Consider the following 24,996-nt stretch of genomic DNA (forward strand, 5'->3'; position numbering starts at 1 on the left):
AGAAAGGGAGAGAGAGTAAACACCCACAATCACAAACAAACACAACACTAAAGAACACATCTAAACCATGCTTAGGGGCACAGAGGAACAAGGAGAAAAACTCTTCCCAGAGAGACAAATTTGGGTTGGTTTGCATTGGGGAAACAGGGCCACTACAGAAAGACAAGAGAGAGAGAGAAAAAAGGGTCTCCTGAGCACAGCCTCTATTATTCAGCCATTGCCATTATGCAGCCGGTTTGGCTGTGCTGTGAATGGGAATCTGAAGGAGGGCCAGGGTAGCTGGGAGGAGTGTGTGGTTACCACTGGAGACGGACAGTCTCAGCATCTACCCGCGCCTCTCTCTCTCTGGGCATGCAACTTAAGAGCGGTGTGGTGAAATCACTTTGTAAAAGGGCTAGGGCACGATATTTGAACATGGACGCGACACACCCTTTGACCGATTGCACAGTTTATTTGGTTTTGAAGCCCACAAGGAACTACTGGATGTGAGCAAGTATATTTGTGCTCTCGATAATTTTCTCGGGAGACAAAAATAAGACATGGAAGAGTTGATCAAACACACAATTCCAAGTAAACACCTAAAGCAACTATGAGAATTGTGGCTGCAGCTATATGCCTTTGTACTGTATGTGCTTGACGGTTATGCACAGGGCGGGACAGGTTTGACAAGTGTGTTCTCGTAACAAGAACGTGGTTGTGATTAAAAAGCCTCATCCTTGTTTTTGAATTCAATTATATTTTATGGTTATTGTTTGCTCCGTCTGTGTTTGCTCCGTCTGTGTTTGCTCCGTCTGTGTTTGCTCCGTCTGTGTTTGCTCCGTCTGTGTTTGCTCCGTCTGTGTTTGCTCCGTCTGTGAAAGTCGCTCCGGATAAGAAAGTCTGCTAAAATGACCAAAAATGTCAATGTAAAATGTAATTGGTGATCTAAAGGTCGTTTTTGATTAGGGGAATGTTTCCTTTTCAGACTTGTTCCTTTCCATGCCACAGGCTCCATGTCCTGTCTCGTTTTACCAACCTGGAGCACCAGTCGTTTGAAGGAGGGATGAATGGAGACGAAGTCCTGCGGAATAGCCCCAAAAACACTGTAATCCCATAAATGGAGACTCTCCTTTCTGTCTAATGCCCCTACCCAAAGTAAATCACCACATGGGGATAGGAAAATAAGCATCTCGTCTTGAAGTTACTATAATGACTGGTTTTGGATTGCAGAAAATGGGTTGAATGTAGTGGGAGAAACATTCCCCCCCCCTCAATTTATGCCGTCTTGTTGTGTGCTACGAGTCCTACTTACCAATAATACAGTATTATTATTGGGTGATTATATGTTTTTGAGAGTAACATATAATGAAAGTGGATGATTACACATATAACAGAACTAATTACCATTTTGCAACAGTATTTTAGTCATCGTGTCTCCATTAGTAGCAGACAAAACCTAAATATAATTTAAGCCTTTACTTATGACATGAGTTGATGAAAACAGCAACAAAACAACATACTGTTTGGGAATCCCAAATGAGGGACAGCCGTTGAGGGATTGTGGTTAAAAAAAAGGAGGAATATAATAACCAAATGATCGCAAAGCGGCTGTGCCGCTAATCGGCAACAAATTTCACGCACTATTTATTTCAATGGGTTTTGAACCGAAACGGGACAGCGAGGGGGCTAGATGGGCAAGGATGTCTCCCCCATTTCACAAATAACCACACATGCAATCCTTTCCTACACTAAAGACAGGTTTGGGCCTGTCTGTCGAGATGAGCCATCATATACCAGCCTGAAAGTAATTGCTCTTGACATCAGCAAGTTCCTCCCTCTTCGTTCAGCTCTTGCACTATCACAGTTTCATCAGAATGATTTCCCCCTTCCCCTTATGGCATTAGGTCAGTCCTACCCCCTCTGTCGTCTTCTTCTACTCTCTGCCTGAATTGTCCTCCTTCACAGACATTTCAGAGTTCTCCCCTGGTATTAGTTACCTGAACAGCTACTTTGTCTTTAAATGCTCTCTGCCTCTCATGTCCTCCATCCCTTCTGTCCCTCTTTTACCCAGAGTTCCATCTCATCAACCCACACGCTCTCCTCTTCTCCCCACTCGGTCTTTTCTGTCATTCATCAGCTTACCCTCTCCTTTACCCAGTGTTCCATCTACCTCATCAACCCAACACGCTCTCCTTTGTCCCCTTCTCGCTGTCCCCACCTGCTTCCTTCATCTCTCACCTCTTGGAGCCTCTCAATGTGGGAGCGACATGTTTCCAGGTCACTGTCTCCCGGGACAACGATGAGGCCCAGCGGGATAGCTGTAGGGAGAGATGATGAGAGACAACATGCTGTTAAACACTGCTGCAGGCGCCTAGTGATCAAGGCATGAAAAAAACGTTCTACAGGTAGCTCATAGACACAAGCTACAAGACACAGACTATCTGATTGTGTCCATTTATCAACTCGAAACCAGAAATGTTTTGGGGGAAGTTCCTTTTGTGGGCAATAGATCAAGGATATATTTAGAGACTTGGGCTTCCTGGATGCCTGGTGTTTCATAGAGCGCCACGCAAAGTCCAAATGCACTCAAACCCCTATGAAACGGCTGTCAAAGTAGGTGAAGTGTATAAACCTAATAGCAATGCAAAACAATAAGAGGAAGAATTCTCTAAATGTGATGTCTGCAAACTGTCTGGCGACATGTTTGCCATTAGTTCCCATGCCCATTGATTTGTGCTAAACTAGAGACAGGCAATTAGGCCTAAAGTACAACTGGGCAGCAAGTGCGAGAACAGATACTGGAAACATAGTGTGAGTGCATCAAAACCACATTATGTGATCATGAATGTCCGGGCCATCCACAGGGCCTTCTTTTTAATAAGAACAGAACAGAAGTGAATGACTCGTGGACTATCAGGCTGCGATTTGTGAATTGAAAAAGTGTCTCTGAGCAGCAAGTTTCACAGGCAGAGAGAGAGAGAGAGAGAGAGAGAGAGAGAGAGAGAAAAAAGCAGGCAGATTTCTCCACTGAGGAATGTGCTGTTGCCTAGCAACCTTGGAACAGTCTGTCTCTAATTCAATTCCGCCCCCCCCCCTTCTCTTTTGCTGTCCTCACTCTGCAAAGCGGAGTTGTCTAAACTCTTTATAGGTGTCAGGCAACTGAGACAACTGCGTAACTGCTACCAGCCGCATGCTATATTTTTGGATCAGAGATGAGGGAATAGAGCATTCACCTCAGCCATGACAGCCTAACGTCACTTGTACCTCAAGATCCATGTGAAACATCAGGGACCTAACTTGATTCAGCGATAGCCAGAGGGAGGTCTGAGTGTGCTGTCTAGAAAGAAGCTAAACAATGTGCAAATCACAGAATGATTGTTCACTTTCATGTGTTCGCTCTCATTTATATTGATGAGTGGCCTATCAAAAACAGCAGTGGAATTCTCTTGTACGTCAGCAAGCATGAGGGTGCATTAGGTCCAAAGTATGTTACTGGACCACTGTATGACAGTTTAATATGGACATTGAGTTTATTTATAGAATCAGTTAGAGTGTGCTTTCAGGTTTAAAAACGTATATCATTTTATGTTAGTTGCACGTTCTGACATCTAGTGGTGGAAAACAAAGAATAAAACTACTTTCAGCGTTCTGTGAAGCAAATGGTAGGTACTGTTAGAAAACAGTTGGACCTCCACCAATTATGCCGAGAGCCTACTGGAAGGTTTTATGTCAGGTATTATAATTGCTAAGCCTCGTACGACAATCCAGAAATCTTGCGAGCTTACATTCTGTTTCGCTACACAAATTCCACAGCGGTCACCGGGATGGTAATGCGAGGCTATATAATTGCAAAAGTTCAGGAAGAACCTAATACATTCATCATACTTTCTTATTTCACATACTTCTTAGGAGTTGGTGCACAGTAGTTGGGTTTTGTACCATCGGAGACCAAAACAGCCCCAAACAGCATCACTTGCATATCAATAGTTACATAACTTGGGGCCAATAACTGTTGCAATTGTTGTCTGGGACACTGTCTGGAACAGTTAGGTTTGTGCGTGAGGATGCGAATGTGAGAACAATTAAGAGTGTAGGGGGGGGCTTAGCTGTGTCATGGAGGTGATTACAGTGTCGTCCTAGCACACAGGTGCTGCATGAGGCTGTAGAACACAGAACCACTGACAGAGCCCCTCTGGGGCCCCAGGGCATCCATTAGAGACAGTAATGGGTAGCTACCTCATTATCGCCTCCCAGTCACACTCTTGATATCTAGCCAAAGTCACATGCGGGGAGGCCCACACTGATAAACTCATAGCAATCGAATGGCCTGATGAGGATGGGAGGAGGGTTTCAGTGTGGACGGATAGCAAAACCTGGAGCCAATGCCCACCTCCCCTCCTCGCTGCCCAGGAGGAGCCAGGAAGAGAGAAAATGAAAGAGTTCCATCTCTGTGGGGTTTTCTGCTAAGTACCATATAAATCAAAAGGGACTTCCTTTTCCTTTGTAATTAGCGGAGCTAGTTGATGGCGGCATCCTTTAAGGGGTGATCAAGGGCCTGGTGTCTCCTTCCACATTAAATATATTTGTGCTAACCTACGTTTGACAGTGACAGAGTGCACGCCTTTCCTACGCACTTCTGTTGGTACTCAGATGTACCTTATGCAGGTGCGTAACTTGGCTTTGCAGGCATGGTTCCCTTGCGGGCACTGAATACATTTAGCTGAATACCCTCCCACTTGTTGGCCAACAGATTTTCTCGAGGAGTTTTCATTCAATAGGGGTTTTCAGTATATCTATTTTAAGCCATCCCTTTAAATACGGTGTAGCTTTCAGTTCGAATTTTGTCAACAGACTCACTAGAATATAAATATATGCATCTTCATCTCTGTTTCAGTACCAATTGCTGGATTTCAAAATAAGCAGATCTAGTAGATGATTTAGATTAAGGAAAGCATTTATGAATCCTAAAAAATAAAAAAATAAACAGGTTTGGAGAGCCTTTACGCATAAAATAAAGAAAACGTTAGTTTGATTAATTCTGAAAATTGCCTCATTCAGTTCTTCAACCCACAGCAATGTTGGGAGATTAGCGTACATATAATTATAATAGGGAGAAAAGTCTATATTATCAACTGTTACTAATGATCCTCAGCTTTACAGAGGAAGCAAATGAATGCAAACAAAACTATGTCATTAAATGGAATGATAATGTAGGCTATACCAACTGATGGAATCTAATTGGCAGTTGAATATGTGTGGTTATTAGGCCTACTGACGGTCGATACGGATAAGTGGCGAATATTTAACATGTCAGAAATAGGAAATAATTAAGACATTAGAGCGTGCCCATCCCTGCAAGTTAAAAGGCAGCACAATTTCAATTCTGCATAATGCCACAGCATTTCAGCAACTTTACTGTGGGAAAGTTGATATGCCTCAGTTTGCTGCCACATGACGGGTTTCACATTTGTCTCCAAACACTCTACCGTACGCCCCAAACAATCTACTGTACGCCCCAAACAATCTACTGTACGCCCCAAACAATCTACTGTACGCCCCAAACAATCTACTGTACGCCCCAAATGCTCTACTGTACGCCCCAAATGCTCTACTGTACGCCCAAACAAATGCTCTACTGTACGCGCCCCAAACAATCTACCGTACGCCCCAAACAATCTACCGTACGCCCCAAATGCTCTACCGTACGCCCCAAATGCTCTAGTGTAGCCCCAAATGCTCTACTGTACGCCCCAAACAATCTACTGTACGCCCCAAACAATCTACTGTACGCCCCAAACAATCTACCGTACGCCCCAAACAATCTACCGTACGCCCCAAATGCTCTACCGTACGCCCCAAATGCTCTACCGTACGCCCCAAATGCTCTCTACAAATGTACGCCCCAAATGCTCTACTGTACGCCCCAAACAATCTACTGTACGCCCCAAACAATCTACCGTACGCCCCAAACAAACCAAATGCTCTACCGTACGCCCCAAAATGCTCTACCGTACGCCCCAAAACCGTACGCCCCAAATCTACGCCCCAAATGCTCTGTACGCCCCAAATGCTCTACTGTACGCCCCAAATGCTCTACTGTACGCCCCAAGCAATCTACCGTACGCCCCAAACAATCTACCGTACGCCCCAAACAATCTACTGTACGCCCCAAACAAACAATCTACTGTACGCCCCAAACAATCTACCGTACGCCCCAAACAATCGCCCCAAACCGCCCAAACAATCTACTGTACGCCCCAAACAATCTACTGTACGCCCCAAACAATCTACTGTACGCCCCAAACAATCTACTGTACGCCCCAAACAATCTACCGTACGCCCCAAACACTCTACCGTACGCCCCAAACAATCTACTGTACGCCCCAAATGCTCTACCGTACGCCACAAACACTCTACTGTACGCCCCAAATGCTCTACCGTACGCCCCAAAATGCTCTACCGTACGCCCCAAGCAATCTACTGTACGCCCCAAAAGCAATCTACTGTACGCCCCAAACAATCTACTGTACGCCCCAAACAATCTACTGTACGCCCCAAACAATCTACTGTACGCCCCAAACAATCTACTGTACGCCCCAACAATCTACTGTACGCCCCAAACAATCTACTGTACGCCCCAAACAATCTACTGTACGCCCCAAACAATCTACTGTACGCCCCAAACAATCTACCGTACGCCCCAAACACTCTACCGTACGCCCCAAGCAATCTACTGTACGCCCCAAATGCTCTACCGTACGCCCAAGCACTCTACTGTACGCCCCAAATGCTCTACCGTACGCCCCAAGCAATCTACCGTACGCCCCAAGCAATCTACTGTACGCCCCAAACAATCTACTGTACGCCCCAAACAATCTACTGTACGCCCCAAACAATCTACCGTACGCCCCAAACTCTACTGTACGCCCCAAAATCTACTGTACGCCCCAAATGCTCTACTGTACGCCCCAAACAATCTACTGTACGCCCCAAACAATCTACTGTACGCCCCAAACAATCTACCGTACGCCCCAAACAATCTACCGTACACCCCAAACAATCTACTGTACACCCCAAATGCTCTACTGTACGCCCCAAACAATCTACCGTACGCCCCAAACTCTACTGTACGCCCCAAACATTCTACCGTACGCCCCAAACTCTACCGTACGCCCCAAACACTCTACCGTACGCCCCAAACAATCTACTGTACGCCCCAAGCACTTTACTGTACGCCCCAAAGCACTCTACTGTACGCCCCAAGCACTCTACTGTACGCCCCAAATCTCTACGCCCCAAGCAATCTACTGTACGCCCCAACTGCAATCTACTGTACGCCCCAAACAATCTACTGTACGCCCCAAACAATCTACTGTACACCCCAAACAATCTACTGTACGCCCCAAACAATCTACCGTACGCCCCAAACAATCTACTGTACGCCCCAAACAACAATCTACTGTACGCCCAAAACAATCTACTGTACGCCCCAAGCAATCTACTGTACGCCCCAAACAATCTACTGTACGCCCCAAGCAATCTACTGTACGCCCCAAACAAATAGCAGGTGAATAGCATTCTATTCCCATGCTTAAATTCACAGTCAGAATACGCATTAGAGAGAAAAGTGCATCGAAAGGGAATCATTTTCCATTTACGCTCTTACTTCGGGTCGGAAAACCTGTAAAATGGCACAAGGATACGTGTAGTATATCTTCAGGTAATAGCTCTTGTCAACTGGCTCTAGTTACAGTGCATATGGCCAGGATTTAACTCTATAAAACAAGCCTGCCATTTTGAAATTCAACTGCACGGCAGTAAAAAAACAAAAACAACTAAAATGTGTAGACGACAGAGTTCTACGTCACTGAAAACACCTCTGGCTCTCAGTAACATCCCTGCATGAAGCAGTGCTCAAGAGCCTGCCACAATTCCTCCTTGAACAGGCCGGGCGGCACCTGAAGGATGATGGAGTTACAGTGCATTAGACAGAGATGGAATACTCACAGGCTTCTTTAAGTTTCTCCTTGTCGTAATGCAGGGCCTCATAGTCGTGCATGCTAATACGGTTCACCCGGATCCTTAACCTCTCCGGGAAGGGCTGCTGGCTGTGGAAGACAACAGAAGAAGCATAACTAGTTAGGTACCATCTCTCAAAAATTGGAATTACACCAAACTAAAATATTTTTCAACAATTTCAAATATTTTATGGAGTTACAGTTCATATAAGGAAATCAGACAATTTAAATAAATTCATCAGGCCCTAATCTATGGATTCCACGTGACTGGGAATACAGATATGCTGTTGTTCATAGATACCTTTATAAAAAAGGTTTGGGGCGTGGGTCAGAAAACCAGTCAGTATCTGGTGTGACCCCCACTTGCCTCATGCAGTGCGACACATCTCCTTCCCATATACAGTGGGGCAAAAAAGTATTTAGTCAGCCACCAATTGTGCAAGTTCTCCAACTTAAAAAGATGAGAGAGGCCTGTAATTTTCATCATAGGTACACTTCAACTATGACAGACAAAATTAGATTTTTTTCCCCAGAAAATCACATTGTAGGATTTTTAATGAATTTATTTGCAAATTATGGTGGAAAATAAGTATTTGGTCAATAACAAAAGTTTCTCAATAGTTTGTTATATAACCTTTGTTGGCAATGACAGAGGTCAAACGTTTTCTGTAAGTCTTCATAAGGTTTTCACACACTGTTGCTGGTATTTTGGCCCATTCCTCCATGCAGATCTCCTCTAGAGCAGTGATGTTTTGGGGCTGTTGCTGGGCAACACGGACTTTCAACTCCCTCCAAAGATTTTCTATGGGGTTGAGATCTGGAGACTGGCTAGGCCACTCCAGGACCTTGAAATGCTTCTTACAAAGCCACTCCTTCGTTGCCCGGGCGGTGTGTTTGGGATCATTGTCATGCTGAAAGACCCAGCCACATTTAATCTTCAATCCCCTTTCTGATGGAAGGTGGTTTTCACTCAAAATCTCACGATACATGACCCCATTCATTCTTTCCTTTACACGGATCAGTCGTCCTGATCCCTTTGCAGAAAAACAGCCCCAAAGCATGATGTTTCCACCCCCTTGCTTCACAGTAGGTATGGTGTTCTTTGGATGCAACTCAGCATTCTTTGTCCTCCAAACACGACGAGTTGAGTTTTTACCAAAAAGTTATATTTTGTTTTCATCTGACCATATGACCCAATCTTCTTCTGGATCATCCAAATGCTCTCTAGCAAACTTCAGACGGGCCTGGACATGTACTGGCTTAAGCAGGGGGACACGTCTGGCACTGCAGGATTTGAGTCCCTGGCGGCGTAGTGTGTTACTGATGGTAGGCTTTGTTACTTTGGTCCCAGCTCTCTGCAGGTCATTCACTAGGTCCCCCCGTGTGGTTCTGGGATTGTTGCTCACCGTTCTTGTGATCATTCTGACCCCACGGGGTGAGATCTTGCGTGGAGCCCCAGATCGAGGGAGATTATCAGTGGTCTTGTATGTCTTCCATTTCCTAATAATTGCTCCCACAGTTGATTTCTTCAAACCAAGCTGCTTACCTATTGCAGATTCAGTCTTCCCTGCCTGGTGCAGGTCTACAATTTTGTTTCTGGTGTCCTTTGACAGCTCTTTGGTCTTGGCCATAGTGGAGTTTGGAGTGTGACTGTTTGAGGTTGTGGACAGGTGTCTTCTATACTGATAACAAGTTCAAACAGGTGCCATTAATACAGGTAACGAGTGGAGGACAGAGGAGCCTCTTAAAGAAGAAGTTACAGGTCTGTGAGAGCCAGAAATCTTGCTTGTTTGTAGGTGACCAAATACTTATTTCCACCATAATTTGCAAATAAATAAATAAAAAATCCTACAATGTGATTTTCTGGATTTTTTTTCTCATTTCGTCTGTCATAGTTGAAGTGTACCTATGATGAAAATTACAGGCCTCTCTCATCTTTTTAAGTGGGAGAACTTGCACAATTGGTGGCTGACTAAATACTTTTTTGCCCCACTGTAATTGATCAGGCTGTTGATTGTGGCCTGTGGAATGTTGTCCGACTCCTCTTCAATGGCTCTGCGAAGTTGCTGGATATTGGCGGGAACTGGATCACGTTGTCGTACACGTCAATCCAGAGCATGATCAATGGGAAACATTTCTATTGACAATGCAGGCCATGGAAGAAGTGGGACATTTTCAACTCCCAAGAATTGTGTACAGATCCGTGCGACATGGGACAGTGCATTATCAGGCTGAAACATGAGGTGATGGAGGTGGATGAATGGCATGACAATGGGCCTCAGGATCTCGTAACGGTGTCTCTGTGCATTCAAATTGCCATCTATAAAAAACAATTGTGTTTGTTGTCCGTAGCTTACGCCTTCCCATACCATAACCCAACTGCCACCATGGAGCACTCTCTTCACGATGTTGACATCAGCAAACCACTCGCCCACACGACGCCATACACACTACGCTGTCTACCATCTGCCCGGTACAGTTGAAACCCGGGATTCATCCTGGAACTCCACACTTCTCCAGTATGCCAGTGGCCATTGAAGGTGAGCATTTGACCACTGAAGTCGGTTAAAACGCCGAACTGCAGTCAGGTCAAGACCCTGGTGAGAACGACGAGCACGCAGATGAGCTTCCCTGAGACGTTTTCTGAAAGTTTGTGCGGAAGTTATTTGGTTGTGGAAACCAACACTTTCATCAGCTGTTCGGGTGGCTGGTCTTAGACGATCCCGCAGATGAAGAAGCTGGATGTGGAGGTCCTGGGCTGGCGTGGTTACATGCGGTTGCGGTTGTGAGGCAGATTGGACCTAGTGCCAAATTCTCTAAAATCACGTTAGAGTAAGCTTGTGGTAGAGAAATGAACATTAGATTATCTGGCAACAGCTCTGGTGGACATTCCTACCATCAGCATGCCAATTGCATGTTCCCTCAAAACTTGAGACATCTGTGGCATTGGGGTGTGACAAAACTGCACATTTTAGAGTGTCATTTTATTGTCCCCAGCACAAGATGCACCTGTGTAATAATCATGCTGTTTAATCAGCTTCTTGATATGCCACACCTGTCAGGTGGATGGATTATCTTGGCTAAGGAGAAATGCTCACTAACAGGAATATAAACCAATGTGTGCACAACATTTTTGAAAAATAAGCTTTTTGTGCATATGGAACATTTCTGGGATCAACACTTTACATGTTGTGTTTATATTTGTGTTCAGTGTACATATTTGTAGGAACGCTGAGGTTTAAACAACCAAATCATATCAAATTGACACATAACCACGATTATTCATAACCTATGCTAGAGATCAGTACACCATTATACTGTATAGAATCAGTTACTTTCCTTATTCATTTCTAACTTCGTAAACTAGTTGGAAACATCTCGGTTGAGAGAGAGAGAAAAATATATATATAAATGAAGGCATAAAAAAATAAATATAAATGAAGGTATAAAAAAAAGGATATAAATGAAGGTATAAGTTTAATGAAAGACTGCCACCCGGGAAGAGCATTAAAACAAGCTGATGACAGGGGATCAACCTCCAACCACAACACTCTGACAACCTGGGCTCACATGCACAGCAGCTTGAGAGAAGCCAGAGGTGTTCAGAACAGCTTTCCCCCCTTCCATTTGTCACCGTGATGGCTTCTAGGATGATTACATATTCATGAAAACAGTTGTGATCTGTGACGAATGTGACCTGTTCGCAGTGTGTGGGAGATCCAAAAACAACACTGTGACAAATGCTTACCATTCTGTTCAAGAACAATAGACACCTGACAACAACACAAGTTGTATAGGTTTCTTACTGGAGTGTTGTTGGAAAAAAGTTGGGAGAACAGCTTGATCTAATGTTGGGCTATGATCTCAAACAATGTAATCAGCGTAGAAGTGAATACAGCTGGATCGTTTGCTTGAATTCCAGGCTCATTTGCATCTTAGCATTCTTACTCTCTGTCCAAATGCCTGGTGTTTTAGCAGCACAGAAGGTTAGGCCATTCTAACCAAAAGGGAAGAATGGTATCATGAATAAGGTTTGGATGACCTTCATCTCAGCTAAAACACAATCATTGAATTAGTCCCCCTCCCGGACATATCAATCCTTTAGATGGAGGACTCATTATACCCCTCCGCCAGCAAGTCAATACATTGTCGCGAGAATCAGAGAAGTATGAAATTAGCAAAAAAACATTACAACAGGATTGAAAAAGGTAATGCAATTACCGTGAAAATAAATAGGGCTGTTCATTCTGATAATACATCTTCGATTTTCAGCCTGTAGACAGACTGAGACTGATATGACGGAGACTACCGATGGAGAGAAAAGGAAGATGGCTGCAAAGCCACGACGGCTTTGATGAATGTTGTTGTACGTCTTTCTTGTTTGTTTTCCCCCTCGTCGGCTTGGATTATTTTACATGCACAAGTCTTTGTCAGCGCTTCGGCCACCCCCTACAAATGAATCCCACCTTGTCTGGCCTGTCAGTCTCCCACTCCTGCGTGCCACTTTAAATCACACATTAAGAAATTGAATAACGCCCTTCAGCTCGGTCGAGGACATTAGTCATGACTTGTGGAATGCATTACAATAACTTCCAACTCAACACAAGCACCGCATGACAAAAAGAGGCAACCTGCCGACAGTGCAAAGACTAAACAGTTACACATTAGAAAGTCTCCATAGTGGATTGATGTTCGGATTCTGACTGGACCCCTTTTCTGGTCTCTTTTTATAAACTCAATTCTAAAATGGCGTTCCCATGCTGGACTGTATTACTCACTCGTTGAGCTGCGGTATAGAGGTCTTCCTCTTGGCCTTCTGCACCATGTTGGCTTGGTTCCTCAGGGAGATCCGGATGGTGGAAGGGGCTAGCTTGCACGGCTCCCCATCTACCTGCATGGGGATGGACTTGTAGGTGGTGAGGGTCACCTCTCTGCACTGGTTCAGCCGCTCACCATGACCTCCAACCTGCAGTGCTGCCTACAGCACCAGGGAGGACGAGATGATCATCCATCAGAGCAAGGCTAGTGACTCATCCATGTCATTCATCTAGTAACTCTTATGTTCTAACACACAGACAAATTCAAGTTGATAGGTGAATACCAGAGAGGTCATGGTGAAGCCGATAACTTCAATGCAGCCGTCGTCGTGCCGTTGTGGCTCAAAGTCATGGTGCTCGCTTGGGTTTCCCCATGGCATGGTACCAGCACAGTATCTAGTACACACACACACACATATGGTTATGTGCCTAACTTAGCCTGCAGCCTACTTTACAACAGTGTCATATATAACCCGTTTCCCCATTGAGGCTGCTAACCTGGGAATGTTGAGGAACACCAAACACTGCAGCTTCAGATCCTGAACCTTTGAGGTGAGGTCGGTGCCGTCGCACTAATGAGAGGAGACAGACAGATAAACAGACAGGCGTATCCATTACTGTACACAAACGCACTCAGATCATTCCAGGAAGAGTTCTCACATGGCCAATAAAATGTACCCTTTGAAAGGTGCCACATTCTGACTGACTGACTGACAGTGAAGAAGAACACATCTGTCAGTCTAATGAGATGTACAGGGTCGGTTGTAAGGATCATAAAGCTCAGAATAGAGCCCAGGCTCTGAAACTAGGGTCAATTTCTATTTCGGACAAACTATTTTTTACTATGAAGTGGGGAAATTCCTTCTTAAGGCTAGGGGGCACTATTTTCACATCCGGATGAAAAGTGTGCCCAAAGTAAACTGCCTACTACTCAGGCCCAGAAGCTAGAATATGCATATAATTGGTTGATTTGATTAGAAAACACTCTGAAGTTTCTAAAACTGTTAAAATTATGTCTGTGCGTACAACAGAACTTATTTGGCAGGCGAAATCCCGAGGACAAACCATCCAGGATGTTTTCTTTTGAGGTGACAGTGTTTTCAATGGGTTTTCTATGTGGATCTAGATTTCTAAGGCACTTGCTTGCAGTTCCTATCGCTTCCACTGGATGTCAACAATCTTTAGAAATTGGTTGATGTTTTTCCTTTGAAAAATGAAGAAGTAGCCATTTCCTTTCTGGGAGTCGAGCCAAGTGTACTGTTGTGTTTGGGGCACGCGACCTGAAAGCTCGCTCCACTTTGTTTTTGTCCGGTATTGAACACAGTGTATTCCGTCTTAAATTTTATCGATTATTTACGTTTAAAAATACCTAAAGTTGTATTAGGAAAGTTGTTTGAAATGTTTGGATCAAGTTTCCCGGTAACTTATTAGATACTTTGTAGTCATGTTGCGCGAGTTGGAACTGGTGTATTTTCTGAATCAAACCCGCCAAATAAATGGACATTTTGGGGATATAACGACAGAATTTATCGAACAAAAGGACCATTTGTGATGTTTAATGGAGATATTGGAATGCCAACAGAAGAAGATCTTCATAGGTAAGGCATGAATTATATTGTTATTTCTGACTTTTGTGTCACGCCTGGCGGGTTGAAATGTGATTTTCATGTGTTGGTATGCTGGGCGCTGTCCTCAGATAATCGCATGGTTTGCTTTCGCGGTAAAGCCTTTTTGAAATCTGACACTGTGGCTGGATTAACAAGAAGTTCAACTTTAAACCGATGCATAACACTTGTATGATTTATGATTTATTATTATGAGTATTTCTGTTTTTGAATTTGGCTCGCTGCTATTTCACTGGGTGTTGTCAAATCAATCCCGTTACGCGCGAAGGGATCACTAAGAAGTTAACAGGAATTTCCCCACTTCATAGTAAAAAATAGTTAGTCCGAAACATTTAGATTTTTAACTTGAACCCTTTGTGGAATGACGTCACACAATCTGAGCTGCAGCCAAGGTCCACGTAAAGGTCAGTTGAACTCACCACGACCTTGATGTGTTTGGCTAGGTCTTTGGAGCTGCCCATGAGGAAGTCTGAGAAGGCCGTCTGGTTAGAAGGAACACCAGAGAATCAAACTTGTAGATTATCAACAGAAAATATTGACACAACTAAAGCTATGGCCACAAATACAAACAATTACTATCACTACTAATGATAAAAGTTATGATAAATGGTGAGAAAATATGAATGTATTAGTTATTTTCTCTTGTTTAGAAAACAAAACTATACCCACCCCTGCATAGAACATCTTGTTCCGAAAGCGGCTGTTGAATTTCTCAGGGTTGGCCTCTGAGGAGCGTTGGTTATAGAAAGTGTGAGTAATGTGACACAATGATTTGGCATAAAGTAGATACACACAGCATCATTTGTTACTATCGATGTGAGACATCTATGGATAGCACAGATGTATCCCCAACAATGACATTACATGGGTGGTCAACTTTAAGAGATCCGTCAGAAATACAACCTCGAGACTCGTGGAATTCTAGTGTCACGTGTGCGTCGAAGCCGAGGCTGAAGTAGTTGTTGAAGACGTCGAGGGGGAGCTGTGGAAAAGAAAACCCGTACAAAAAAAAAAAGTGATAATCCCAGATGAAATATCACCAAAACATCAGAAATCACAAGGTAAAATTTCAACACTAAACCGGAGTGTGCCGCTGAGCTCAACTCCATCCTCAGTCCTACGGTCTTTAGTGTCCCGGACTACCCTCACCGCCATAAAAAACAAACAAAAAAACAAAACAATAATGCATGATGTTTGAGGTCGCAGAGCAACATTGTGCTTCTAATTGATAATACATCTCAACTTTTAGAAGTAACTAACCCTCAAATAATGTAAAGGTCACTGAGGTATTTTGGTGTGTGACCAGCCATGACCCTGTTTACAATAAACTAATTATATTGTGACTTTGTAGAGAGGTTAATTCTCTGGGGCTCAATGAAAGCTCATCACAGTCAAGACCTGATTTACGATGCTATTACAAACACACTATCTGATAGGTAAAGTGCTGGCACTAAGTTAAAATTGGATCAATCCTCATTCCCTGCATCACCCATCAGCACACACACACACACACACACACACACACACACCACACCATCATTTGTTGACAGTCCATGACTACAGTGCAGGATCTGGGACGAGAGGTGAGAGGGGGTTTGTTCACCTTGTCGGTCTGCTGCTCATCCCTCTCCTCTGCACCAGCATCCTGGTTGGGCTCCACTACCAGATTCCACCGGTCGAGCTGGACGATGTTCCCATCCTCTACATGAGACAGGATCTTAGACACCGGCTCATCTGTGTAACCCTGGAGAGGGGAGGAATAGAGAAGAAAAAACACCAAGAGCATTAAACACAGTTCATTGTAGAAAGTATCTAGTTCCTCCTGAGATATATAAATTCTTTAAGACATTTTTCAAGCAATAATAAGTGGTTATTGCCATGATTGTGGTGTCCTCTAGAGAGTTAACTGTGCATCTGCATTGCCCAACGACTATGGAAAAACCTGTCTTTGAGGGTGTACACCGTCTACAAAACATTAGGAACACCGGCTCTTTCCATGACATAGACTGACCAGGTGAAAGCTATGATCCCTTATTGATGTCACTTGTTAAATCCACTTCAATCAGTGTAGATGAAGTTTAGGAGACAGGCTAAAGAAGGAATGTTAAGCCTCGAGACAATTGAGGCATGGATTGTGAGTGTGTGCCATTCAGAGTGTGCCATTCAGACCGCTTTGAGTCAAGAACTGCAATGTCGCAATTTTATTTTACACTCAACAGTTTCCTGTGTGTATCAAGAATGGTCCACCACCCAAAGGACATCCAGCCAACTTGACACAACTGTGGGAAGCATTGGGGTCAACATGGGCCAGCATCCCTGTGGAACGCTTTCGACACCTTGTAGAGTCCACGCCCCGGCGAATTGAGGCTGTTCAGAGGGCAAAACGGCAGGTGCAACTCAAGATTAAAGAAAGTGTTCCTAATGTTTTGTAAACTCTGTGTGTATGTTGTCCAGATATGATTGAGATACTCACACCACCCCAGTTGAGGGTCCTGGCCAGGTCGTTGCCTGTCCCCAGAGGCAGGATGGCTACTGCAGGCTGGGGGTTCAACTGGAGCTGGTCCAGAGCAGACAGGATCCAGCCCACCTACACACATAGTTCAGGGCTTAGATCACTAAGATGGGATCAAATGCCTTTAAGGGAAAACACCAGACACTGTCCCCTGTTATTTTAATGGTCACAAAAGTCAAGTTTGCTGCTAAAAGAGTTCAGGAACTTCTGTATATTGCTTAAAAAAAGACCTTGGGCATTGCTGTTGTACAACAAGCCTGTTCCTTCCTACTCACCGTGCCATCACCTCCGCATGCCAGTATCCTCAGGTTATGCACCTTACGGTACATTTCTAACCTTGAAGAGACAGAGCAAGAGACAAAATCAACTTCTAGTTTTCTGGCCCAGTCAGTCCACAGTATCAAGCCTGTTAACGAAGGTCGGAATAATAGCATAGGGTATGCATAGCAAGAACAAAAACAACATCAAAATAATACTTTGGAATTAGAACAAATTCTTTTGGTTCAGATACATTCGATGTAATGAGAAGAAGCTCTGCGTCAGGGAGCACAGAGTAACGGAAGAGCTCCAAGACTTACACGTATGATTAAGATATTTATGTTTAAAGGCCAGAGTCAGAAAAAAAGAAGAAGAAGACTGCACTAGTACAAAGTTCTGGAAACGTACCCATCCTTGGGTCCTCCCAGACTCAGGTCGAATACTTGGCGGGGGTTCAGGTACCACATGAACGACTGGATAATCTTGGCTCCCTGAAAAATGAGCAGGAGCACAATTACTACCAAGTCCGCACCGTCGTCACAGTAAACAAGCATTTGATTAACTGACTAGTAATATGATTGAGTGAGGTGTGAGTTGCCCTGAGTGGACTGCTGGTAGACTCTTTTAGATGCAGACAGGGTTTCATCTCACAGACGGCTTATAGACCAGTCAGGATTATACCTGTGACTGGTGTTGGCCTCGGTCCACTGGGCCTGCACTGACAGCTCCAGCACAGACAGCACGGCTCTCACCTGATTTCCCCCACTCTTCGGGTTGACAAACACCAACAGCGGCTTCATGAGCTGAGAGGGAATGGGTCTAACTATGAAGGGCTTCCAGCGCGCCTCCTGCAAAAAGGAAATAAAGGGATGCATTTAGACAGGTGAAAGATGAGACCGATGTACAGTGTTGGTTTCCTAAGGGAAGAACACTAAGCTCTTACTGCTTGGACTGGTGTTTTGCTGGAAACTATCGTGTCAGACTCGTATAACATTATGCCAAATTAACTCACTAAAATGAAAATGGCATAGAGCTGATGTTGCGTGGATACTTCCTACTCTCTATGAGACACAGTAAGCCAAAGAGTATGTAGTTGTCTAACAGTTGAATTGATCAATACGGCCTCGAGAACTGTGGCTTTGGGGTGATCTGGGGAGTTGGGGTGGGATGGTACCTGGGACTGGCTCCGCCTGAGGCGCTTTAGCGCGCCTTGTCTTTGGAGGGCTGGCTAACCAACGCAAGGCCAGACAAGAGAGAGAATTATTTCTGTACATGCACTTGTCATGTAAATGCAGTAAAGCCAAGGTATTGGACACTGGATGTCGCCAGGAAGTACGTATTGACCAGCACATCCTGTGTCCCTGGCTGGGTTGTGTCAGCAGTGATTTGATAAAGGCCAAGACTGTCTACATCGATAATACCTTGTCATCAGCTTGACATTGTCCTTTTAGTTACCATTTCATAAGTATGCGTTTCATTTTATTTAAATGTAAAAACCAATTCAACAGTTCACAACAGTTGCAGTATAAGAGGAACGATGCCCCTGAGGCTAATCAACAAAGGATGTTTAGTTATGTACGTCTCCTCACGTCTCCTCACAATACAAACGGTAGGAAAGGCCATTTGCGGCGGATGAGGCAACAATTCAAACTCACCTCTACTCCCTTTTTGCTGGACTTGCGCTTAAACGAGGTCCGTTTTTTCTTTTTACTCGACTTTAGTGAGGTCTGAAAGAATAACACACGAGGATTAAATGTCACATCGGTATTCCATTTATATAAGGAACAGCAATTGATCAACTATAAATAATACAATGTAATGTATCATAACTGTTGAATAAGTTAGCCCTAAATATTTCTAAAATTAAAAGCATTATATATGGGACAAATCATTCACTAAACCCTTAAACCTCAATGAAATCGTGTAATACATCATGTGGAAATTGAGATGACTAAACTGCTTGCAGTAACCCTGGATTGTAAAACTGTCATGGTCAAAACATATTGATACAACAGTAGCTAAGATGAGGAGAAGTCTGTCCATAATAAAGCGCTACTCTACCTTCTTAACAACACCATCAACAAGGCAGGTCCTACAGGCCCTAGTTTGGTCGCACCTGGACTACTGTTCAGTCGTGTTGTCAGGTGCCACAAAAAAAGACTTAAATTGCAATTCATTCAGAACAGGGCAGCACGGCTGGGCCTTGGATGTACACAGAGAGCTAATATTAATAATATTCATGTATTAGTCTCTCCTGGCCCAAAGTTGAGGAGAGATTGACTTCATCACTACTTGTATTTATGACATGTATTGACATGTGGAATGCAACGAGCTGGCTGTTTGAACTACTGGCACACAGCTAGGACACCCATGCATACCCCATAAGACATGCCACAAGAGGTCTCTTCACAGTCCCCAAGTCCAGAACAGACTATGGGAGGCGCACAGTACTACATAGAGCCATGACTACATGAAACTCTATTCCACATCAAGTAACTGATGCAAGCAGTAAAATTAGATTTTAAAAAACAAATTAAAAACACCTTATGGAACAGCGGGGACTGTGAAGCAACACAAACATAGGCACAGACGCATGCATACACACACGTACACATGGATTTAGTACTGTAGATATATGGTAACGGTGGAGTAGGGGCCTGAGGGCACACAGTGTGTTGTGAAATCTGTTAATATATTGTAATGTTTAAAAAAATGGTATAAACTGACTTAATTTTGCTGGACCCCAGGAAGAGTAGCTGCTGCCTTGGCAGTAGGTAATTGGGATCCATAAAAAAAACAAAATACAAACGCATGGCTTACAGCTCCAACTAACGGATGACTGCTACCCTCTGTTGGCTTCTCAGTGCAATGGCACCACAAAGTATTTGGGAAAGCATGCCAGTGCACATTGTAAACTCACATGGCGGCAGTGAATATTTGAATTCTTGGAAGTGTATATGTGACTGTGTATTATGTGACTGTGGGGTCTGCAGGTAGCGTAGCGGTTATAGCGTTGGGCCAGTAACCAAAAGGTTGCTGGTTCAAATACCCGAGCAGACAAGGCCGAAAAACCTCTGTGCCTTTGAGCAAAGGCACATAACCTTAATTTGCTCTGGGGGCACCGTACTACCATGGCTGACCTTGTTTCGCCGCACCTATCCGGTATATGTGACAATATACATCTGTTTTATTTTACTTTAATAAAAACATTTCTACCTGAGGTCTTCGGACCCGGAGGATCCAGGTAGAGGGTACGATCACAGAGGCATGGGCACCCAGGGAGCAGGGCTCCTCGATCTGCTGCAGCATGAAGCAGGACACCTTGTTGTGATACTACAGTCGGACGGAGGAAAGGACGGCATCGGTGTGAGCGCAATACACACCGACAACACATCACACACCGACATTCACTTAAAACCACTCAACACAGGCCCTCACCCGACTGTCTCCCGTAAACACAGAACATACGTACACCATTACAGAGGGTGAAGCCAGCTACTGTACACACTCACACAACACATCAGTGATCACGTGCATCCACATCCACTGGAAGTGTCTTCATTCCACACAGACACTCAAAAGTCTCACACAAGCATACGTACACACACACCATTATCATCCATAGTTTATGAGGCACAGCAGCACTAAGACCATACAGAGGCAGGCATCAGACTCTCTCTGAGAACATCATTGTATCACTCTTTTGTTGCTGAGTAATTCCAAATGCAGATGAAGTTCATGATTTACACAAACTCCCTGAAAACAGGCAATAGCACACAACTGTATTAACAGTATTGCACTTTTCATGTAGCCTAATTTTGACTTGCTAATATTAGTAGTAGTAGTAGATTTGATTGGTTTCTCAGTCATAGGCTGAATTTACAATAAACCAATTTCCAATCATAACATTGATCATATATAATTATCAAATAGAGCAGTGGAGATGTCATAATAGGCATAAATCCTAGCGGTCAAACAGGGAAATGGTCCCAATCGTTTTTCCACCATTCATTTATGCCCCATATTGGATTTTAGAAACACTTAATATAAGGACTGTGTTTCGTGTAGGCTTACCCTGGAGTGAAGTTTGGATAAACATGCAAATCTCTCTCAGACAAGGTGACGCTGCTGCAGGATTAAGTTGCTGCAACAATGCTGGTCAAATTAAGATCCTACATCTGTACAGTACAACCAACCTTCCAACTTACTGCCTGTTTACACCACGAACAGCTGATGGCCACAATCTCTTTGCTATGAAAGGCAAACTTCTGCTGGAAACCCTGTAGAGAAATTAAATCAGATCTAAGATGTAATGTATCCTCAAGAAGAACATGTTTCATCAGATCATTCATCCTGCAATATAGGGCAATATGGGGCAGAAATGAATGAATTGATATTATAACCATGCTCACCTTCCCGCACTGCCGACACTTCCCATCCTGGCGCCTCCGGTGCACCCAATGGTGCCGCACTACGGTGGGCTGGAAAACCGACGTTCATAAACACATGAATCAACTCACTCACAATTGCCGATTTTAAAATAGTGTGATTTCCCTATTTTTTGTTCATCTAGACAATGGTGAGTGAGATTAAGGAAAGCTTGTGTTGAGTTGATTGGTTTATAAATTTGCAAATGTCAGAGGTTTGGACAGACACAGTGAACATTATTGTGTATAGGACCCCATAATAAACCCAGTTCTGTGGTAATAATTACTAAGTGTAGTATGCTAACAGAACAGGGCTTCGGGCAGCTGAGTGGAAATGTAAGAAAACTAAACTTCTGGAGGACCCATCATCCTTCCACTCCCTCCTCTCTATCTTTTCTTCCTTTGTATCCACTGATAAAACCGCTTTCTATAACTCTAAATTTCAAGCTTCCACCTCCAACCCTGGGAAACTCTTCTCCACTTTCTCTTCCTTCCTTAATCCTCCACCCCCCTCCTCTCTCTCCCTCTCTCTGCAGATGACTTTGCCAACCACTTTGGAAAAAAAAGGTTGATAACATCTGTTCCCCTTTCACTCAGGCTACTGAGTCCACTGGTCCCACACACAGAACTACCATATGCCTTGATCTCTTTCTCCCCGCTCTCTACAGATGAAATCCTGCGACTAGTGAGGTCCGGATGCCTGACAACATCCCCTTCCTCCAGACCATTTTTGGAGGCATTCTCCCATTTCTCACTTTCCTCATTAACCTCATTAACTCATCCCTGACCACTGGCTGAGTCCCCTCTGACTTCAAGATGGCCAGAGTCGCTCCCCTCCTCAAGAAACCAACATTCGACCCCTGATGTCAAAAACTACAGACCGGTATCGTTTCTTTTTTTTCTTTCCAAAACACATGAGCGTGCTGTCTCTGACCAACTCTCTCGTTATCTCTCTCAGAACAATTTTCTTGACCCTAAGCAGTCAGGCTTCAAGGCGGCTCACTCAACTGAGACTGCTTTCCTCTGTGTCACAGACGCTCTCCGCTCTGCCAAAGCTGACTCTCTCTCCTCTGTTCTCATCCTCCTAGATCTATCCATTGCTTTCAACACTATGAACCATCAGATCCTCCTCTCCATCCTCTCAGGGTTGGGCGTTTCGGGCGCTGCATACTCCTGGATTGCATCCTACCTGGCAGGTCACTGCTACCAAGTGGCGTGAAGAGGATCAGTGTTTGCACCACGTGATCTCACTACTGGTGTCCCCCAGGGCTCCGTTCTAGGCCCACTCTTCTTTTCTCTTCACACAAAGTCACTCGGTCCATCATATCCTCACATGGTCTCTCCTATCATTACTATGTGGATGACACTCAACTTCTCTTCTCCTTCCTACATGCTGACACCAAGGTGGTGAGAAGCATCTCTGCGTGCCTGTCAGACATCTCAGCTTGGATGTCAGCCCACCACCTCAAGCTCAACCTCGACAAAAACGTCTCTTCCTCCCGGGGAAGGCCTGTCCATTTCAAGACCTCTCCATCACGGTTGAGAACTCCATGGTGTCCCCTTCCCAGAGTGCAGAGAACCTTGGCGTGACCCCGGACAACACCTTGTCGTTCTCTGCAAACATCAAAGCAGTGACTCGCTCCTGCAGGTTTATGCTCTACAACATCTGTAACGGCCCTAATCGAGGCACTTGTCATCTCCCGTCTAGACTACTGCAACTCTCCCCGCTTTGCCATCCAACCCCTGCAAATTATCCAGAATGCTGCAGCCCGCTTGGTGTCCAACCTTTCTAAGTCCTCACGTCATCCTGCTCCTCCTCACACTCTAATGGCTTCCAGTCGAAGCTCGCAACTTCAAGACCCTGGTGCCTGCCTACGGAGCAGCAAGGGGAACTGCACCTGTTTATCTTCAGACTATGTTTAAAGCCGAACTCCCAACCCGAGCACTCTGTTCTGCCACCTCTGGTCTCTGGTCGCTTAGGCCAGTCAAAGCTCTTCTGTCTTGGCATTCCAATGGTGGAACAAACTTCCCCCTAAAGTCAGAACAGCGTAGTCCTTGCCCATCTTTAGAAAATGTCTTAAACCGTACCCCTTTGAAGAGTATCTTAAATAACTCTCACGTCGCCTCTGACACCCCCTCCTCCCCCCAAAAAACACACACACACAAAAAAAACGTATTGTCCACCAGCACTGACGGCTGGTAAATACTTTGTTGAGGGAAAATGTACTTGATACGATTGTGATATGTCATTGTCTCTTACTTCGCTACCATGGCCTATTTATTGCCTTACCTCCTTACTCCATTTGCACACACTGTATATAGATTTTTCTATTGGGTTATTCACTATACTTTTGTTTATCCCACGTGTAACTCTGTGTTGTTTTTTGTCGCTCTGCTTTGCTTTATCTTGGCCAGGTCCCAGTTGTAAATGAGAACTTGTTCTCAACTGGCCTACCTGGTTAAATAAAGATGAAAAAAATATAGCTATCTTAAGGTGAATGCACTAATTGTAAGTCGCTCTGGATAAGAGCGTCTGCTAAAATGACAAAAATGTCTAAATGCAAATGTTTGATGAGGGAATTTTAACCAGGACACCCAAAGATAGCTCTGGAGAACCATAGGCCTTAGGGGTTACCCAGTCTTTATATTCATTAAACTAGTCAGGCATTACTCTCCTACTGCCCCCATAACTGTGGCTTTGGATTGGGGTGATCTGGGGAGTTAGGGTGGGATGGTACCTGGGACTGGCTCAGGAAAGGGCTGGCCATGCAGTTAGCCATCCGCCTGTGGCACTTTAGAGCGCCTTGTCTTTGGAGGACTGGCTAAGGTCAAAGGTCAAGAGAGAAGGTCAAAGGGCAAAAGGGAAGCAGGGGCAGGAGGAGAGGGAGGGGTTACAGAGATAGACAGACACATAGAATGACAAGACAAAGGAGGATGAAAAAGTCGTGAAAATAAAGTATGAGTATCATGATCATGCTGATCAGATGTAAATGACAGTTTTTTGGCACTTACCTCTCGTATATTCCTAGACCCCGATTCCCTGAATGACGGTTTACACCTAAAGTTTATCTATGGCGTGGAGAAAACAAATGGTTTAAAACATTGATTTATTTGGTTTGTCGTCATTTCAAAATGTTGGAAAACCCCCTGCACCAAAATAAAATGCTGAGTCAGTAATCCAAAACGGCCAACAGGAGAGGTTTCAGGTTAAACTGAACATGCTGAAGTTCTTGTTCACCTAGAAGTACAGTACTTACTGAAAAGGGAAACCTGAGATGCAATATGTGTTACTATGTCAGTGACACAATCAGCTCTTCACCTTCACCTCCACCGTAACAGCATCAGATAAAGTATAAACGA

General features: G+C 44.3%; 1 protein-coding gene across 19 annotated transcripts in view; it reads right to left on the reverse strand.

Annotated features, from left to right (window-relative positions):
- Nucleotides 1–24,996, reverse strand: part of LOC112249011 (diacylglycerol kinase zeta) — a 121,442-nt gene that overhangs the window by 26,340 nt on the left and 70,106 nt on the right. For 9 of the 19 annotated variants that reach the window (XR_002953298.2, XM_024418577.2, XM_024418578.2 and 6 more), the window contains 20 exons: nt 24,649–24,705; nt 24,375–24,458; nt 21,622–21,690; nt 21,406–21,489; nt 20,426–20,542; nt 18,865–18,936; nt 17,962–18,057; nt 17,618–17,700; nt 17,227–17,287; nt 16,913–17,026; nt 16,043–16,183; nt 15,343–15,421; nt 15,109–15,164; nt 14,859–14,921; nt 13,313–13,386; nt 13,099–13,210; nt 12,776–12,975; nt 7,987–8,087; nt 2,218–2,297; nt 1,016–1,060 (listed from right to left, as the gene is read on the reverse strand). Coding sequence is in view for 18 of the 19 variants with exons in the window: in XM_024418577.2 (XP_024274345.1) it covers nt 1,016–1,060; nt 2,218–2,297; nt 7,987–8,087; nt 12,776–12,975; nt 13,099–13,210; nt 13,313–13,386; nt 14,859–14,921; nt 15,109–15,164; nt 15,343–15,421; nt 16,043–16,183; nt 16,913–17,026; nt 17,227–17,287; nt 17,618–17,700; nt 17,962–18,057; nt 18,865–18,936; nt 20,426–20,542; nt 21,406–21,489; nt 21,622–21,690; nt 24,375–24,458; nt 24,649–24,705 (1,788 nt within the window). In the remaining variant the exon portion in view is untranslated. Of the gene's footprint in view, nt 1–1,015; nt 1,061–2,217; nt 2,298–7,986; nt 8,088–12,775; nt 12,976–13,098; nt 13,211–13,312; nt 13,387–14,858; nt 14,922–15,108; nt 15,165–15,342; nt 15,422–16,042; nt 16,184–16,912; nt 17,027–17,226; nt 17,288–17,617; nt 17,701–17,961; nt 18,058–18,864; nt 18,937–20,425; nt 20,543–21,405; nt 21,490–21,621; nt 21,691–24,374; nt 24,459–24,648; nt 24,706–24,996 lie in introns of those variants that run through there. The other 10 variants (XM_024418580.2, XM_024418582.2, XM_024418574.2 and 7 more) reach the window with 7 other exon arrangements.

The sequence above is a fragment of the Oncorhynchus tshawytscha genome, linkage group LG04 (genome assembly GCF_018296145.1).
Source record: "Oncorhynchus tshawytscha isolate Ot180627B linkage group LG04, Otsh_v2.0, whole genome shotgun sequence".
NCBI classification, from domain to species: Eukaryota; Metazoa; Chordata; class Actinopteri; order Salmoniformes; family Salmonidae; genus Oncorhynchus; species Oncorhynchus tshawytscha.